Raw genomic sequence first — 19,072 nt, forward strand, 5'->3', positions numbered from 1 at the left:
GGGGTATGGAGAGAAGGCAGGTACGGGATACTGAGTTGGATGATCAGCCATGATCATATTGAATGGCGGTGCAGGCTCGAAGGGCCGAATGGCCTACTCCTGCACCTAATTTCTATGTTTCTATGTTTCTATCAGAAGATGAGGAATCTTTGTAGGTAGAGTTAAGAAACTGCAAGGGTGAAAATACCCTGATGGGAGTTATATGCAGGCCTCCAAACAGTAGCCAGGATGTAGGGTATAAGTTACATCAGGAGATATAAGCATGTGAGCAAGGAAACGTGACTTCAATGTGCGTGTGGGGATTTCAATATGCATGTGCAATGAAGCAGATTTAATTCAGGAGCTTAAGGTACAAAGAACCCTTGGGTTTGGCTCTCTGTCTCTCTCTGCAGTTCCTTCTTGCACACACGTCCTAAATTGGGAACCGGTAAGCCCACACACCCCCTCCCACACCCCATGTGATTCTGGAGGTCCCCTACACCCCCCGACACGAACCCCCCCATCAACCCTCCCCCACAGCCCCCCCCCCCCCTCCCCCACAGCCCCTCTCCCACCCCCCCTCCCCCTCTCCCCCACGACCCCCTTCCCCCACACATTCAAATTAAAGATGTTTCATTCTAAATATACTTAATACAAAATACTTATCAATAATTTAAAACACTATTAGCATTTATGACAGAAATTTACATTGTTGCAGGAAATCAACTTTGAATCCAGATTACGTAGAGGTTGTTAGTGTTGCACAGTGCGGGGTAGCTGACCTCCAGAATCACATCGCTGCTTCTCCGTGGACACAGAACCGGTACAGGCAAGTGTATTCTGGATGACCCCAGTTGTTATTCACCCGCTGTTCAATTAGTTTGAATGCTGCAGCATCTTTGTTCTACAAAGCAAAAAAACATGACGACAGATCAGAGAACCTGTGCTTCAGTATGAAAGTCGGCAGGAGAGAAGATGGATTAGCTACAAACCAGACTTAAAACATCCTACTGATCATGGATTTCAGGACATTCTATTCAATTACATACAGCATTGATTACAAGCATTTTATCATGGATAAGGTCGGTACTTTAGAGGTATGAGGAGAACATGGATCTCAAATGACAGCAGGAAATACTGGGAGCAACAGCTTTACTCCATGTTGCATCGTGGATGAGGAGAGAACAAGCTTACTTACACATGCTTGCTTTGTGGCAACTGACAAATTGTGAATAAAGTGGCCATGAAAAATAAACCTATTCTGGAAAGATAAAATGCTCGAGTAACTCAGTGGGTCGGCAGTATTCCTGGGCCTGCCTGACCTGCTGAGTTACTCCAGCATTTTGTGTCTTTCCTCGGTGAACCAGCATCTGCAGGTTCTTGTTTCTACAATCTGTACTCTGGATTGGTTCAGCAAGTTTGAAACTTGTAGAGGCTTCAAGTAGATCAGCTCTCCTCGGTTTCCCTATCTTTGCATCTGGGATAAGAAGGGAGCAGTCGAGTGCAATAGAGTGCAGAGCCCACTCAACTGTCCCTTCAACAGTTCCCACAAAATGATCCCTGTTATCCATTCCCATAATGTGGAATTAGCAAGGTCTCATAAAAGTGAGCAATGGAGAGGCCATGTATACTGCATAGAAGGCGGCAGGATTATGTGATCAGGTCAATAATTATTACACTACATTGACATGGACAGGACAGGTTTGGACGGATATGGGGCAAACGCAAGCTGGTGGGACTGGTGTAGCTGGGACATGTTGGCCGATGTAGACTTATGCAACGTTCCATTCAGTTTGACATTGCCTTACTACCTGTCCTTCACATAAAGCTTCCTGAAGAAAACTACCTTTGACCACTAGTGATCAAGGTAGAACAAGCTACAGGCACCGTGGGAGAAGGACTTGATGGATCCCATCAGATGGCTCCCTAATCAGACAGAGGAACTCGGCAACAGTAGTGTGAGGAGCCCTCCCAGTCAGACCCTGCCTGCTCTGTCAAAAATGCACGCTGCCATTGAGATGGTTGTGGTGTTCACTGAAACATTCACCTCCTTATGCACTGAGCGTTTGACAGGAAGGTCAGAAGAATGCATGGGCTCTTGTCATGGTTCATCCTGAGCAGTTGTGCGTCAGTGAGCTGTTCACAGGGCCGCCCAAGATCTTGCTGCTAGAAGATCATTATCTCAGCGGAAGACTCACTTTGGTCTGCACAAAAATTGATCTTCCCGCATAAGATGTGGGTAAATGAATTGCTGCCGACTGGCACATTCCAGGGTGTGAGAGTATGTGGTGTGAGGGACACACTGAAGCTCAGTGCAGTCACTGCAGAGGCTGTGGCGAAGTGGCCCATGTCTAAGGTCCGGCCACCACGAGACACTGAGGGACTCTCAGACACTTCATGGGAGCACTGTTTAAGGATGTGGTGTTCATTGACGCATTGCAAACGAAAGTGCTGAATTGATGGAACGTGGAGCAAGACATGCCCGAATTTCATTAACTGTTTATCTATATAATTAAAAGTCTCATCTTCACCACTTCTTGTTTGCACTGCATATTGATTTTAGAAAAAATGCGACCACTTACGGTTGTGATTTTTGGCCATCTTACTCAGAGACCACCCTCTGCGCAGAACAAGAGGATTTTTTCCATCGATGATAAATAAAAGTTACTTGTCTTTAAAAAATGTTGAGATTTTTCTCCTGTCAATCACTGCCATGAAGGCCACGCCCCTTCTGGTGGGAGGGGGAGGGACTCTAAAATCCGGAATTGTGGGCGTGACAGTCTCTGCAAGATGGGGGAGGGAGAGGTCACCTTGGTGGCCTTGCACCCTGCTTGAAATGGTAGGAAACTGCTTTTGAATTTGGTGGCCTTGCAATCTGCTTAAAATTTAATTTCAAGGAATAGCCTTGAGTCAACTGCCAGTCCACCAGCTGTGAGTGAGTGAGTGAGTGAGTGAGTGAGTGAGTGAGTGAGTGAGTGAGTGAGTGAGTGAGCTGCCAGCACACCAGGCTTGAGTGACTGAGCTGCCAGCCCAAGAATCCATTCAGCTCACAATGTCCATACTAGCCCTCTGGAAACCAGTCCCTTCAGCCCACAACACCCATACTAGCACTCCAGAAAGCCCCCCCCCCCCCCCCCCCCACCACCAATATTGGAATTGGTGGAGAGGTGGAATATTGCGTTGGGGGATATGGGACCGTGTGATATGGGACCCGTGTGAATATGGGACCGAACGGGTTCCACCTAGTCTAGTATTATGCATAAATTACTTTTCTGAAATACAATAATGTGCTCCAGAACCACTGACTGCTTGTATGCTTGTACCTTAATAATCCCTGCTCTGACAGCTGTCGAGTGTGCCTCCATTGCAGTACCAGGATAAAGTGAAGCATCAGAGAGGATCTTCTCCAAGCCAGCGAGGAGGGCATCAAGTTCCTTGTGATGTACCAGCTGTGCTGTCAGTGGTTCCCCTGTGCTATCTTGTGATGAACCGAAGAGCAGCTTGTGGACAAGTGGGAGCAACACCGTCTCCTTCTAAACACACAAGAGCAGGATAGTCAGTGCTCCTCCTTGTAAACATTGAAATCAATGCAAAGCAGTATCCTTGTCAACCTAAAAAAAACATTATTTTACAATTGTTGATGCTTTGGCGAGGGAGACAAGGCAAGGGAATACATTATAGCTGAAAGGATACTGAACCGTTGTGGGGAACAGAAAGATCTTGGAGAGCTTGTTGTGTAGGAAGGAAATGCACATGCTGGTTTACACTGAAGATAGACACAAAATGCTGGAGTTATTCAGCGGACCAGGCAGCATCTAATGCTTCAGAGATCCTGTCCATCCCGCTGAGTTACTCACACATTTTGTGTCTATCTTTGGAGAGCTTGTTGATGGATCTTTGAAGGTAGTGGGACAGTCATCTTGAAACTGTGGAAAACGTTAGCTCACCCGTACCTGTAACATTGTGTGGATTCTGGTTGCCTCCCTACAGGATTGATGGGAGTTCACTCGAGAGGCACAAGAAAGGTTTACAACATTTGCAGGACTGGAGAAGAAAGGTTCTAAGGAGAGAGTTGCCAGGAACTGCAGCAGGTAGATTGTTTGAGTGGTTATAATATAGAAAAAATTCAAAATGCTGGAGTAACTCAGCGGGACAAGCAGCATCTTTGGAGAGAAGGAATGGATCATGTTTTGGATTGAGACCCTTCTTCAGACATCTCAACCCGAAATGTCATCCATTCCTCCCCCCTCCCCCAGAGATGCTGCCTGTCTCGCTGATGTCTATCTGCGGGGTAAACCAGCATCTGCAGTTCCTTCCTACACATAAGGTTATGATATTCTGACTGGTCCATTCAGAGTAAACAATGTAACTATCTTTCCAGCACAAAGTTGGAAATGTAATTCAATTGGCACAAGGGTTTGATGCAATTAGTACAGTGGGCCAAGGGTTCACTGCCTGAATGGTTGTTGGAAGCAGAACTCACATTTACTGGGCACCTGGACCAGCAATAGAAGAGGCTGTGAGCGAGATTCTCCTGGCCTCCCATCACATAAAACAGAAGGTGGGAACTGTAGGTCAATTGACAGGTACGTGGACAGGGCAGGTTTGGAGGGATATGGACCAAATGCAGGCAGGTGGGACTAGTGTAGATGAGACATGTTGGCAGGTGTGGGCAAGTTGGGCCAAAGCGTCTGTTTCCACACTGTATCATGTGTGACAAAACATGACAGGATGTGATAGGGAGTTGATAATGTAATGTAAATGTTGTAGGAAGGAACTGCAAATGCCGGTTTAAACCAAAGATAGACACAATAAGCTGGAGTAACAGCGGCTCGGATAGCATCTCTGGAGAAAAAGGACTTTTCTATTTGTTTTCTCCAGAGATACTGCCTGACCCGCTGATTTACTCCAGCTTTTAGTGTCTATCTCCTGTAAATGTAGTGTGGATTTAGATCTCCAAAAGGCATTTGTCACATATGAGGCTGCTGCACAAAAATGAAGAACCCAAGATATTGGAGGAAGTGTGCTAACATGGACTGAAAGGTGGCAGTCAAATAGAAAAAAAAGTTAGAATAAATGCGTGAAAACTGCAGATGGAATAAATCTGAAAAACAAAATGCTGGGAGCACTCGGGTCAAATCCACAGCCATAGAAACAGAATTCATGTTTCAAGTCAAAGACCCTTTGTCAGAGCTGGGGAGGCGACAAAAGAAACTTGTAAAACTGCACAGGTGGGTGGATAACTCCGATAGCGTAAACCCAGGCGATAAGCTGCACACAAAGTTATTTGGTCAAGGAGTGAATAGGAGCGGTTAGGTGATAAGAAAAATAGACAAAAGATCGTAGCAGTTACAAAATCCACAGCAAGGAAACATGTCTAGGATGGAACGGCAGATGCTGGTTTAAACCGAAGATAGACAATGGGACAGGCTGCATCTCTGGAGAGAAGGAATGGGTGACGTTTCAGGAGGAGACGCTTTTCACACAAGACATGTCTGGCAGGTCAGCATGGACATGCCCTCCACTTTTGGATAGAGATTTTAAAAAACAAGCCAACCCAATTATCACGAATGGACAATTGATACTAAAAGGGGAATCAAGTTACCCAAGATTATCAAATTCAGTACAAGCCCAGGGGACTGCCATGAGCCCAAATGGAAGGTGAGATGCCATTCCTCAAGATTGTTATGAGCCTCATTGCAACAGTACAGGAAGTCCCACATCCAAGAGTCAGAATGAGATAACAGGCAGCTCAGCAGTGCCCCATGGATCGAACACAACGCCCGTTTGGTTTCTCCAATGTAGAGGAGACCACGTCGTGAACACATGGAAAGGAGCAGAGGGGGAAAAAGGAGAGACAGTGAGAGAAAGGGAAGAACGCAGTAGAGAGGGAGGGGGTAGTGGGAGTTGAGTGTTAAAGAAGGGGAGGGAAGAGGGCAAGATACTTTCCACACTTTCCTCTTCACCTCAATCTCTTTAATCAACTCTGGGCAGAAGAAGTGCTAAGTTTTGGCCTTTTACAGTTAAATAAAAAAACATTTGGGAAGACTTGCGTCAGACATACTTTGAAGTCTGCTTTCCAAAGCTTGCATGCTGGGGTCCATGTCCTTCTGTGCCACATGTGCAGTCTGCAGTTCCAGCCGTGTCTGGCTGAGCTGCTCCTCCAGCAATGCCAGTGCAGTCAGTAGCTGCTTCTGTTCATCTGTCAACCTATAATAATAATAATAATAATCAATATAATTTTACTAGCCAAGTATGTATACATACAAGAACTTGCCTTGATGCTTTGCTTGCAAGGATACATACATGATATACAGTAGACAATTAAAACTAAAATATTATGATTTAAACATGTGGAAATAAAGTACCAGAGTAAACAGAGGCTACTGTTGAGTAGAGCTACTGCTCGTGGAAAAATACTGTTTTTATGTCTGGCTGTGGCCCAGACAAAACCTGTCCTATACAGGACAAAGCAAGCCATCAGAGTGTAAGAGCAGAGGCGGCACGGTGGTGCAGCAGTAGAGCTACGGCCTTACAGCGCCAGAGACCCGGGTTCAATCCTGACTATCGGTGTAAGGCTGATCGTTGGTCTGCACGGACTCGGTGGGCCGAAGGACGTGTTTCCACGCTGTACCTCTAAACTAAAGACGATGTTGACCTGTTGCACGCAGCAACCGACGAAGCCCCCTCCCCCCCAGGGGTCTGCTGCTGCTCCACTCCTGGCTGGAAACTTACAGCATCAGCGTTATGCTGCTCACAGCTCAGCCACAGGCAAACCTGCTGCCGTGCCACAACCCCAAGGGCATCATGATGCATCTGCAGATACTGTGGCCCAAAGATCCTACAGTGGAGTAAGATAGGCCACTGCTGGGAAATGCAATGGGTTGACGTGTAGTACGCTACGGAGGGGATCCTGGGCATTTTTCCCCGCCCATTTTAGTACCCGGAACCTACCCGACCAGACCCGACTCGCAGTGTAATCAACGTTGCGGGGGAATGGTTTGTGTGTGTGATATAGGGTTAGATTCATAATTCTTTTAGTTCCGCTATAGGATCTTTGCTGTGGCCGACGACATCAACGCCGAAACATTTGTGGCGTGATGACGTATGACGCGGCGTGATGACATGTGACGTGGCGTGATCACGTGTGGATGCGCGGTGTTTTTTCAAGTTTTTTTTTGTCGCCTCTGTATTTTGAAATGTTCAAAATCTTTGGCGACACTGATATGACGCCGGCAGTCACCGAAAAAAAGCGCCAAGTGGGACAGGCCCTTAAATTATTTATTTATCGTTGTGAGCAGTTGATGCAGTCTGGAAACTACCCCAGCGCAGCTCTGCACCTTTCCACAGCAGATTCCATTTCCTTCACCTCCTGCAACACCTAGGAATAGAAATTAAAAACAACTTTTATTTTCAAGTTTGGAGGATTTTTAATTCTACTCGTAGCTACTTATGTCACAACATACACGTCAAAGTTACAAATATGTAATGCAGAAACGTCACTTTTCCATACTTCATATTTCCTTATGACATAGGCCATTTCAGCGCATCAAATCATTGCCAGCTCTCAGAGAATCCAAGTCCATCACAAATTTGCCTTGAAACTCGTTCCTCACAAATTCCCATCAATTGCCCGCAGAATCCACCATTCAATTGAAAGCAAACTTCACTGAACTGTAGCAGCTGAACATCCAGCGGATGGGAAATGCAGGGAATTATCTGCCCAAGTGGCTACGGAGACCAGTCCCAGCGAGATGACTGGCCTTGATATTAGGGAATTGAGAGTATGGCATTAAATGTGCTGAGATAAATGGTCTGACTGAGAGGTAGAGCAGCTGAGGGGCAACACGGTGGTGCAGCGGTGGAGTTGCTGCCTCACAGCACCAGAGCCCAGGTTCGATCCCGACTACGGGTGCTTTCTTTATGGAGTTTGTACGTTCTCCCCATGACCTGCATGGAGAACGCTTAGGCTTCCACCCACACTACAAAGACGTACAGGATTGTAAGCTAAATCTATATCATTAAAACTCTGATCTTGACCACTTCCTGTTGCACCGCATATTGATTTTAGAAAAACGCTCCCACTTACGGCTGTGATTTTTGGCCATCTTACTCAGAGTCCCCATCCGCTGCGCAGGGCCAGAGGATTTTTCCCATCGTTGAAAAATAAAAGACTTATTAATGTTTTAAAAATATTGAGATTCTCTCTCTTGTCCATCATGCCATGAAGGCCACACCCCTTCCTCAGGGACTATAAAACCCGCAAGTGTAGAGGTGCCTCAGTTATCTGCAAGATGGGGGGGGGGGGGGGGGGGGGGGAGCGACAGGTCACAGCTCTGTCTGAGCTGTGAATAACACTGACCACATGTCGACTAAACTGTGAGTGGTTTTACTGACCTGTCAGTGTCCTTAATGTGATTTGAAAATGTAGTTTGAAAATGCAAAAGTGTGTTTTGGTTTGAAAATGCAAAGCTGTGTTGCCTTTGCTTTGAAGACGCTAAAGCCACCTTTGGTTTGAAAATGCTAAAGCCGCTTTTGGTTTAAAAACGCCAAAGCCGCCCTTTAGTTTGAAAACGTTAAAGCCGCCTTTGGTTTGAAAACGTTAAAGCCGCCTTTGGTTTGAAAACGTTAAAGCCGCCTTTGAAAACGTTAAAGGCCTTTGGTTTGAAAACGTTAAAGCCGCCTTTGGTTTCAAAACGCTAAAGCCGCCTTTTGTTTGAAAACGCTAAAGCTGCCTTTGGTTTCAAAATGCTAAACCTGCCTAAGGTTTTAAAACGCTAAAGCTGTCTTTGGTTTGAAAACGCTAAAGCCGCCTTTGGTTTAAATTCCATCAATCATTCCTCAGCCAACCTGGCCAATCGATCCAGATCTTGCTGCAATCTTTCACAACCATCTTCACTATCTGCAAAACCCCCCACTTTTGTATCTTCAGCAAACTTGTTCTGATCCAAATCATTGATGTAGATGACAAACAGTAACGGGAACAGCACCCAACCCTAGTCACAGACCTCCAGTCCGAGAAGCAACTTTCCATCATCAACCTCTGCTTCCTTCCACGGAACCAATTTGCTATCCATTCAGCTTTCTCTCCTTTGGATCCCATGCGATCTAACCTTCCAGAGCAGCCTAACGTGCAGAACCTTGTAGAATGTCGTACTGAAATCCATGTATACAACATCTATAGCTCTGCCCTCATCCACCTTTCTGGTCACATCTTCAAAAAATCAAATGGATGTCTCATTGTAGACCATGTAGAACAATCTTTGTTGGAGGCGTACCGTGGCCCTATCAGCGAACACTACTTCCGCTACATTGACGCTACCTCCTGCACCTATGCAGAACTCACTGACTTCATCCATTTCACCAATAACTTCCATCCGGCACTCAAATTCACCTCAACCATTTCCGACATCTCCCAACCGTTTCTAGACCTCACTATCTCCATCGCAGGTAACAGACTACTGATGTGAATGGAAATCCTGAATCAACGCTATAAGATTGTTCTGTAAAGGTAAAATGGTTGGCCAGGTAGACTGAAATAAAGAGCATGAAATGGCTGCTGAACAGACTTGCTGAAACTGGGTCTGCAGGTTTCAGGAAGGGAATACACAATGTCTTGCAGTTACTGCATCGTCGTGAACATTTCAAGCATAAATAAAAAACAATCCAGTTCCTGATAAAAAACAGTATGAATAGTTTTTTAAAAAGTGCAGGTAAAAGGCAACATTAAAATGCAAGTAAAAAAAAACAGTCATAAAATGGCCAGGGCAGCTGATGCCTGTGCCTGAGGAAGGGTCAATTTACATGTATACTAAGCCAATTAACCTACAAACCTGTACGTCTTTGGAGTGTGTGAGGAAACCAAAGATCTCGGTGAAAACCCACGCGGTCACGGGGAGAACGTACAAACTTCATGCAGACAGTGCCTGTAGTCGGGATGGAACCCGGGTCTCTGGCACTGTTAGGCAGCAACTCTACCGCTGTGCCACCGTTCACAGAAATATACACGGCAGAGCTTTGTTTCAGAGCACTGTTCTATCCAGCTCACCATTGCCCTGGCTTCCAGGCATCTGATGATGAGGCAGAGCATTTTGTGGGCTGTAATCATCAAAAATGGGCAACATCAGTAGGGATGGGAGAGTACCCACACACACATCAAGTCTCTGGATACAGCATGTGGCAGGCCAATTGTCTGATTATTAGAACGATCATAAACTGTGATAACCATATAACAATTACAGCACGGAAACAGGCCATCTCGACCCTTCTAGTCCGTGCCGAACACGTATTCTCCCCTAGTCCCATATACCTGTGCTCAGACCATAACCCTCCATACCTTTCCTGTCCATATAACTATCCAATTTATTTTTAAATGATAAAAACGAACCTGCCTCCACCACCTTCATTGGAAGCTCATTCCACACAGCCACCACTCTCTGAGTAAAGAAGTTCCCCCTCATGTTACCCCTAAACTTCTGTCCCTTAATTCTCAAGTCATGTCCCCTTATTTGCATCTTCCCTCCTCTCAGTGAGAAAAGTTTATCCACGTCAACTCTGTCTATCTCTCTCATCATTTTAAAGACCTCTATCAAGTCCCCCCTTAACCTTCTGCGCTCCAAAGAATAAAGCCCTAACTTGTTCAACCTTTCTCTGTAACTTAGTTGCTGAAACCCAGGCAACATTCTAGTAAATCTCCTAATGTGATGTGGAGACGATGTTTCCACTAGTGGGAGTGTCTAGGATCTGAGGTCAGAGCCTCGGAATTAACGGACATTCCTTTAGGAAGGAGATAAGGAGGTATTTCTTCAGTCAGAGGGGGATGAATTTGTGGAATTCATTGCCACAGAAGGCTGTGGAGGCCGTCAATGGATATTTATAAGGCAGAGATAGGTAGATTCTTGATTGGTACGGAGTGTCAGGAGTTATGGGGAGGAAATGGGGTTCGGGGAAAGAGATAGATCAGCCATGATTGAATGGCGAAGTAGACTTGATGGGCCGAATGGCCTAATTCTTCTCCAATCACTTATGAACGAATGAAACTAGGATACTGTCCAATTCACCTCCACCCCATTGCACACATTGGACAGTGTCTGGAACTGCAGCACTACAATGCTGAGAATTATATTCTACACTCTGTATCTTCCCCTTTGCTCCATCTATTCAACTTGATTTGGCGATTGTATTGATGAATATTTTTTATCTGATTTGATTGGATAGCTTACAAAACAAAGCTTTTCACTGCACATGTAACAATAATAAAGCTAAACGTGAGGTACTGAAAGGATCGAAGTGCCTTTGGCCATCGAGTCCACGCTGACCATCGATCTCCCTTTCATACTAGTTCTATGTTCATATGTTCGAGGAGCAGAATTGCCATTCGGCCCATCATTTACTACACCATTCAATCATGGCTGATCTATCTTTTCCCATCATCTCCATACTCCCACCTTTTCCCCATAACCCCAAAGCGACCTTATTTTCACATCCACTCCCTTTCACACTAGGGACAATTTATAGAGGCCAATAAAGCTACAAATCTGCACGTCTTTGGGACGAGTTATAACTAGTTGTATTAAGTGTCTAACACATGGCTGCCTGCGCCCACTTTGTGTGAACGGAAGATAATCACAAATGCTTGAACAATCACCAATCCCCCTGCCCCTCGCTCTTCGCCCACTGGCTAGTAAACCCATTCCATCATTTCTCTAGTTTCTTTGAGAAGTTTCACCGGATCTGCTTCCTTCTGTGTTTCAGAGCAAATGTGACCAAAAACCAACAACCCAGAGGCAGCGCTGGTTGTTTCCAATCACTGTGGAGTTTAGGTACAACGCAGAAACAAGCCTTCGACCCACCGAGTCCACACCGACCAGCAATCCCCGCACATTAACTCTACCCTACACACACTAGGGACAATTTTACATTTAACCAAAGCCAATTAACCAACAAGCCTATATGTCTTTGGAGCTTGGGAGGAAATGGAAGATCTCGGAGAAAACCCTCGAGGAGAACATACAAACTGTGTAAATACAGCACCTGTAGTCGGGATCGAACCCTGATCACTGAGGCTGCAAGCGCTGTAAGGCAGTAACTCTACACTGCGCCACCGTGCCACCCTTTTAAACCTGCACCATCAACACAGTGACTTTGTCGTCAATTTTAATTGTCCCATACTCACAGTCATTGTCAGTGTACAGTACAGAGACAACGAAATGCATTTAGCATTCTCACTCAAACTATCCTTTATGTCCGGGGGGGGGGGGGGGGGTGTTTTACACCAAGGTACGTTGTTAGTAGAGTCAGCGGCCGTCGTCATACTCCCGACTTCTCCCCCAACCCGTTCCTACCCACCCCCACCGGCCTGTCCACATGGCTTGTGTAGGAAGGAACTGCAGATGCTGCTCTACACCAAAGATGGACACAAAATGCTGGAGAAACTCAGCGGGACAGGCAACATCGCTGGAGCGAAGGAATGGGTGATGTTTCCTGTCGAGATCCTTCTTCAGACTGATGTCAGGCGAGTGGGAGATATCCTTATCTATACAGTTATAGATTTCCTTGTCAATGTACCTCCCACTCCCCTGATATCTGTCTGAAGAAGCGTCTAGACCAGAAACGTCACCCATTCCTTCTCTCCAGAGATGCTGCCTGTCCTATTGTTACTCCAGCATTTTGTGTCTCTCTGACAATACAGGGACCAGACAATCCAACTGGAACCAAGTGGAGCTTTACAGCCCCCACCTGACTATGAGCCCATAAACAAGGCTTTCTCAACAGTCTAAAGGGCCTGCCCCACTTAGGCTATTTTTTTCGGCGACTGCCGGCACCCGTCATAGTCGCAGCAGGTCGCCAAAAATGTTCAACGTGTTGAAAATCCAGCGGTGACCAGGAAAAAGTACGACTTTTTGGACGACTATTCACGACCATACAGGCGTCACGTGTCGACAGGTCTGGAGCCATGGGAGGGAGAGGCTGAGGCTGTGGTCTGGGGGAGGTTCTTGCCCCAGGTTCCCGCTCCTCTCCCTCCCCGCGGGCCCGGAACAGCAAACCCCGGACCCCACACCGGCTCGAACCCCAGCGCAGGGCCCGGAGCCGCACTCAGGGCCCAGTCCGTGTCTTTGTCCGCTCCCCAGCGCCCAAATCCTGGGCCCGGCTACAGCTCCAAGGCTCGGCCCACACCAGGCATCTTCCTTCACCTTCCCTCTTCTTTCCCCTCTCTTCCTCCCTCAACCACCTCTCCCTCCCTCAGTCACTCCCTTCCTCCCTCCATAACACCTCTCCCTGCCTGCCTGCTCCCCCACTCCTCACCTCTACCCTATCCCACCCCAACCCCACACGATGTTTAATGTCAATGAGATTCGAATTCCATGTGTGACGTTTATTGTGAATGAAAACGGAAGAATTTGAATGAAACAGATTTTGTTTAGAATTTTATGTAAATGAATGAGATTCGGGATTCCATCGTGACGTCATTGACAGACAGGGCAAGTGGAAGCGGCTTTAAAAGTAGTTTTTGTAAAGTTACAAATGTCAATAACTTGTACAATACTTCTTTAAAATGTGCGGTTGGTTCATTCAGCGGTGAAGCGCCCCTGGGCTGTGACAGCGCTGCCGTGGGTCGGTGTTTAAGGGGAGACAGACAAGGGGGTGAGGCTGGGGGCCGCCCCCGTCCGCAGGGTCCCCGGCGCCGGGAGGAGTGGTCACCTGTGCGGGGCCAGGGACCGACACGACACGACAGACAGACAGACAGACAGAGACAGACAGACAGACAGACTCACCGAGTGATGGTCCCGGTGGCCGGGGTCCGAGCAGCAGAAGCTTCGCCGCGGCGCCGGGAACAAGGAGCGTGAGCGTGGCCACTTCACCCACTCCCCTTCTGGTCGCCGCCTGTCCCCGCCGCACCTAGAGTATAATACAGTACAGTAGATGATGTAGGGTAGAGTATAGCTGAGCAGACACCAGACACAACCTCCTCCAACGCCGTCTGTCTGTGTCTATTTCCGGCGCCGCTGCCCATTGGCTGCATCGTTCAAAATGCTATATTGATTCTAGAGTTTGTGTCGCGGCTCCAACCCCCGGGGGGTGGGGACAGGAACCGTGACAACTGCGGCACCTTACAACCAGCACCACCCTCACCTCCCCTCCCTGATCCCCACCTCCACACAATGACCTCACTCTGACTATAAGAGATGAAATAGCGGCACATTTGGATAGCAGCAGCAGGATCGGTCCGAGTTCTTTGAGGATGTAGCTAGGGAAATGGGCAAGGGAGAGCCAGTGGATGTAGTGTCCCTGGACTTTCAGAAAGCATTTGATAAGGTCCCACATAGGAGATTAGTGGGCAAAATTAGAGCACATTGTATTAGGGGTGGTGTACTGACATGGATAGAAAATTGGTTGGCAGACAGGAAACAAAGAGTAGGAATAGCTGGTCCCTTTCAGAATGGCAGGCAGTGGCTAGTGGGGTACCGCAAGGCTTGGTGCTGGGACCGCAGCTATTTTCTATATGTATTAATGATTCAGATTAAAGGGATTAAAAGTAACATTAGCAAATTTACAGATGACAGAAAGCTGGGTGGCAGTGTGAACTGTGAGGAGGATGCTATGATAATGCAGGATGGACTTGGACATTTTGGGGGAGTGGGCAGATGCATGGCAGATGCAGTTTAATATGGATAAATGTGAAGTTATCCACTGATAGCAAAAACAGAAAGGACGATTATTATCGAAATGGTGTCGAGTTGGGAAAAAGGGAAGTACAACGAGACCTGGGGGTCCTTCTTCATCAGTCACTGAAAGTAAGTGCGTTGGTAGAGCAAGCAGTGAAGAAAGCGAATGGCATGATAGCCTTCATAACAAGAGAAGTTGAATATAGAAGCAAAGAGGTCCTTCTGGGAGGGTGTGGTTATGATAACCAGAAGGTATTGATGAAGGTGGTTGGATGAAGAAATGAAGACAAACATTGGAAGTACATTTTCCATGAAGGGACGAGCACTTGAAATAGCAGACAAAATGTGTAGCAAGAAACTGCAGATGCTGGTTTAAACCGATGATAGACACATAAAGCTGGAGTAACTCAGTGGGACAGGCAGCATGTTTGGAGAGAAGGAATGGACGTTTCGGGTCGAGACAGTTCTTCAGACTGAAACTCACGGGAAAAGGAAACAAGAGATATAGATGATGATGTAGAGAGATATAGAACAATGAATGAAAGATATGGAAAAAAGTAACAATGATAAAGGAAACAGGCCATTGTTAGCTGTTTGCTGGGTGAAAACGAGAATAGGTGACGTTTCGGGTCAAGACGCTTCTTCAGACCTTTTAAGTATAATTTCCTAGTCAAACCTAGCCAATTCCCGTCACATAATATAATTATAATAATAATAATAATAATAAATTTTATTGTCATTGCACATCAGTGCAACGAGATTTAGTATACAGCTTCCAACCGATGTCAAAAAAATAAAATAAATAAATAAACTGTGCGACGTGACCATCTGAGGGAGACAGTCCGGGGGAGGTGGGGGGCACTCAGCAGGTGCGGTTCAGAGCCACTATAGCTCTGGGAATGAAGCTGTTTCTGAGTCCGGAGGTTCAGGCATAGAAGGCCTTGTAACGTCTGCCGGAGAAGTAGTTCAAACAGTCCATTACAAGGGTGTGAGGAGTCTTTATGGATGCTGACGGCCTTCCTGAGGCACCGTGTGTGGTAGATGCCCTCCAAGGCTGGTAGCTGTAACCCTATAATCCTCTGCGCTCTGTGAAAGACGCGCTGAAGAGCTCTCCTCTCCGCCTCCGTGCAGCTGAGATACCACACAGAGATGCCATATGTTAATATGCTCTCTGTGGTGCAGCGGTAGAAGGTTGTCAGCAGCTGTTGGGGCAAACCAGTCTTTTTTAATGTTCTCAGGAAGAACACACGTTGCTGTGCCTTCTTGACCAGCGCAGCGGTGTTGGTGAACCATGTGAGGTCCTCTGAAATATGAATGCCCAGAAACTTAAAGCTGGACACTCTCTCCACAGTTTCCCTGGAGATGGTGATTGGGGCGTGTTCTCCATTATGGGACCTCCTGAAGTCAGTAATCAGCTCCTTGGTCTTGGAGGTGTTTAGTGACAAGTTGTTACGTGTGCACAAGTCCGCCAGGTTCTGCACCTCGGCTCTGTATTTTGTTTAATCACCGTTGGTGATCAGCCCAATCACTGTTGTGTCGTCTGCAAACTCGACGATGGTGTTGGTGTCGAATGCAGGAACACAGTCGTGAGTGAAGAGGGAGTAGAGCATGGGGCTTAGTACACAGCCCTGTGGTGTGCCGGTGCTCAGGGTGATAGTAGAGGACAGGTGCGGGCCCAGTCTCACTGCCTGCAGTCGCTCCATCAGAAAGTTCAGGATCCAATCGCATATCAGCGAGCTGAGGCCTAGTTGGTGGAGTTTGGTGGTGAGCTTGGTGGGGATGACCATATTGAACGCAGAGCTATAGTCTATGAAGAGCATCCTCACGTAGTGCCCTGTCTGTCCAGGTGAGCCACGACAGTGCGAAGAGCCAGAGAGATGGCATCCTCTGTTGATCTATTTGCCCTGTATGCAAATTGATGAGAGTCCAGTGAAGCAGGGATGCTGGGTTTGATTTGGGACCAGTCTTTCAAAGCACTTCATTGGGATTGGAGTTAGGCCGACCGGGCGGTAGTCGTTAAGGTTGGTGACTTTAGACTTTTGCGGCACGGGCACTATGGTAGCTGTTTTGAGGCACTTGGAGACCGTTGCCAGAGATAGAGACAGATTAAAATTTCTCGTGAATACCTCTGCCAGCTGTACAGCACAGTCCCTTAGTACCCTTCCCTGGAGTCCAACCGGGCCTGCAGCCTTGCGTGGATTAATCCTACGCAGGGCGCACTGAACCTCCTGAGTGCTCCGTGATAAGGCCTGTCCCTCCGCCACAGCCGGGGTTATTCCACTCCTGGTGGTGTTGCAGGGCTGCCAACTATCACGCTTTCGGCGTGAGACTCACGCCCTGGAGCAATTTCTCACGCCCTCACGCTCACGACCGAGTTCTCACTCTGAATTCAGTCCCTGCGCAATTTGTCCCTTAGCGCCGTGTGCCAGGGATCAGTGCGGTCCGGGGATGCGCTCAGTTGGCGGCTGTGAGTGACATCGCGCCGCTTCTCTTGGTAGGATGTGCAGCCGCCGACTGCAGATCCAACCAAAGATCTTATTGCGAAGCAAGATGGGTTACTCACGCAAACGTGTAGTACGCTCATGGGCGGATTCATGGGTGATTATATGACTCATTTTAGCAATCAGCCTCCGCTATCTTGTTCCGCCATCTTGCTTCCGGCCAAAGATTGGATCCGCAGGGGGGAGAGGGAGTGTGGGGTCCGGGGCAGCGGGAGGGGAGAGGGAGTGCGGGGCAGCGGGGAGAGGGGCATAGGAGGGAGGGGGAGGGGGAGTGTGGGGCCAATGGAGAGGGAGTGTGGGGCCAGGGGAGTGTGTGGGAGGGAGGGAGTGTGGGGCCAGGGGAGAGGGAGTGTGGGGCCAGGGGAGAGGGAGTGCAAGGCCCTGGCCCATCCTCCTTAGCCTCTCAACCCGACAACCCCTCGGATGTCTCAACTAAGCAAACGGACACCTCGTCTCTCGTTTCTCAATCCAGCACACCCTTGATCTCTCAACAAGACCGACGAATAAAAATTAAAAGTATACTCACCTCAATTCTTTGTTCGTTCGGATACCAGTTGGGAGTTTGAGATCAGACCACGGCATGGGAGCACAGTGCCTCTGGATTTGGGGACCTGGCTCAAGGGGCCAGGAGAGTGCACAAACATCCCCCTCCGAACCTCAGTTGCACTATTGCCACTTATACGTCCGTGCTATCTTGTCCCAAAGGTACCCTGCCGACTACGCCAAATGTTAAAGTTCGTAAAGCTTGATGAATAGAATAAATCAAAGAGTCAAAAATCTCTGTAAATAGCCTTTACTGGGTCACCAAGGTGAAATAGAAAATACAGCCAGAGATGTGCACAAAGCGTCCACGCCAAAGGCTGGCGCTGTTCAGACTGACGATACAGAAGATTACACACATCTTTATACTAATACAACAGCCATAAGCACAGGGTTAATAACAAAGAGGCTTCAGTTAAACACAAATGGGAAAGAAACAAAGCATATCTATTAGTTTGGGAAATAGTACAGCTGCAAAGGTAAGAACGGGTCTATTGTTCTTCTTACAGCTTGCTGGTAACAGTGTAGGAGTTCTAGACGCCCGGGAACATCCCTTATCTCTATTCTCATTGAGAAAGCGAAGGTCATTTAACTGCAAGCTTTGTGCTCAGTATTCACAGGCTTTTGCAGCATTCTGAATTGACCAACATTTTAGAGTGGGGGGAGGAGGAGGTGAATGGGGGAGATACGAGGGGGGGGGGGGGGGGGGGGGAGGGGGGAGAGGTCGCGAGGAGGCAAGGGGGGAAGTGGGGAAATGTATGAGGACGATGGAAGTGAGGGGAGGGGGAGAAAGGGAGAGGGGTTGTGAGGGGAGAGCGGGGGGGGGGCAGAGAGAGAGTTGAGTGAGGGGAGAGGGGTAGAAAGGAGGGGGTGAGGAAGTAAGTGGGAGAAGGGGGTCTGCACGACCAGCGCACTGACGTCACCGCCAATCCGAGGGGGACTGTCGACCACGCACCCTGCCATTGCGCAGTCACATACAAAGAAGAAGGTCACACAGTGCTGGAGTCACTGAGCGGGTCGGGCGGCTTCTGTGGAGAGAGGGATTGCGTATTGTTTCTAGTCGAGACCCTTTTTCAGTCTGATGGGAAGTAACCCTGAGCGGTGGTGGCCCTGGACTTGCAGCCGCTGTCTCCGGCTCGGCTCTGCTCCAGCTCCCGCTCCCGGGGGGACTATTCCTGGGCGGGCCGGGGACCGTCGGCTGAGCGTCTCGCCTTGTCCAGTGGCTGTCGGTTGGCCACCACGGTGCCGGCGGGAGCCGAGCGCCGGTCATCGGTGAGGATGCACAGTGGATGCTGCGATGGCTCGGCGGGTCAGGCAACATCTCTGGAGAAGGGTCTCGACCTGAAACGTCATCCATTCCTTTTCTCCGGGGATGCTGCCCGTCCC

The 19,072-nt window shown here is 48.0% G+C and overlaps 1 protein-coding gene across 3 annotated transcripts; it reads right to left on the bottom strand.

The window, feature by feature from the left end:
• Window positions 1-630: 630 nt before the first annotated feature.
• LOC129694866 (SUN domain-containing protein 2-like) lies at window positions 631-18,103 on the bottom strand. Of its 3 annotated transcripts, none has more exons than XM_055631622.1 (5): window positions 17,673-18,103; window positions 13,755-13,878; window positions 7,320-7,360; window positions 6,044-6,189; window positions 631-883 (listed from the first exon to the last, which is right to left on the bottom strand). In XM_055631622.1, the coding sequence occupies exons 1-5, from the start codon at window positions 17,726-17,728 to the stop codon at window positions 852-854; spliced, it is 399 nt and encodes a 132-aa protein (XP_055487597.1). In that variant the 5' UTR covers window positions 17,729-18,103; the 3' UTR covers window positions 631-851. The 3 variants fall into 3 exon arrangements, with proteins under 3 accessions (XP_055487597.1, XP_055487599.1, XP_055487598.1); XM_055631624.1 differs by lacking the exon at window positions 17,673-18,103 and adding an exon at window positions 3,303-3,512 and having other exon boundaries at window positions 13,755-13,989; XM_055631623.1 differs by lacking the exons at window positions 7,320-7,360; window positions 17,673-18,103 and adding an exon at window positions 3,303-3,512 and having other exon boundaries at window positions 13,755-13,989.
• Between the last annotated feature and the right edge of the window lie 969 nt (window positions 18,104-19,072).

The sequence above is a fragment of the Leucoraja erinacea genome, unplaced genomic scaffold, assembly GCF_028641065.1.
Source record: "Leucoraja erinacea ecotype New England unplaced genomic scaffold, Leri_hhj_1 Leri_82S, whole genome shotgun sequence".
Classification (NCBI taxonomy): Eukaryota; Metazoa; Chordata; class Chondrichthyes; order Rajiformes; family Rajidae; genus Leucoraja; species Leucoraja erinaceus.

What these genes read in the sequence shown, in the direction of transcription:
- LOC129694866 (XM_055631622.1), bottom strand. Translation starts at nt 17,728, where the DNA reads ATGCCGTGGTCTGATCTCAAACTCCCAACTGGTATCCGAACGAACAAA. An exon ending in GCCACCGGGACCATCACTCG is followed by an intron (nt 7,361 to 13,754) that starts GTGAGTCTGTCT and finishes TTCTATTCCTAG; the next exon opens with GTGTTGCAGGAGGTGAAGGA. An exon ending in ATGGAATCTGCTGTGGAAAG is followed by an intron (nt 6,190 to 7,319) that starts GTGCAGAGCTGC and finishes TTATTATTATAG; the next exon opens with GTTGACAGATGAACAGAAGC.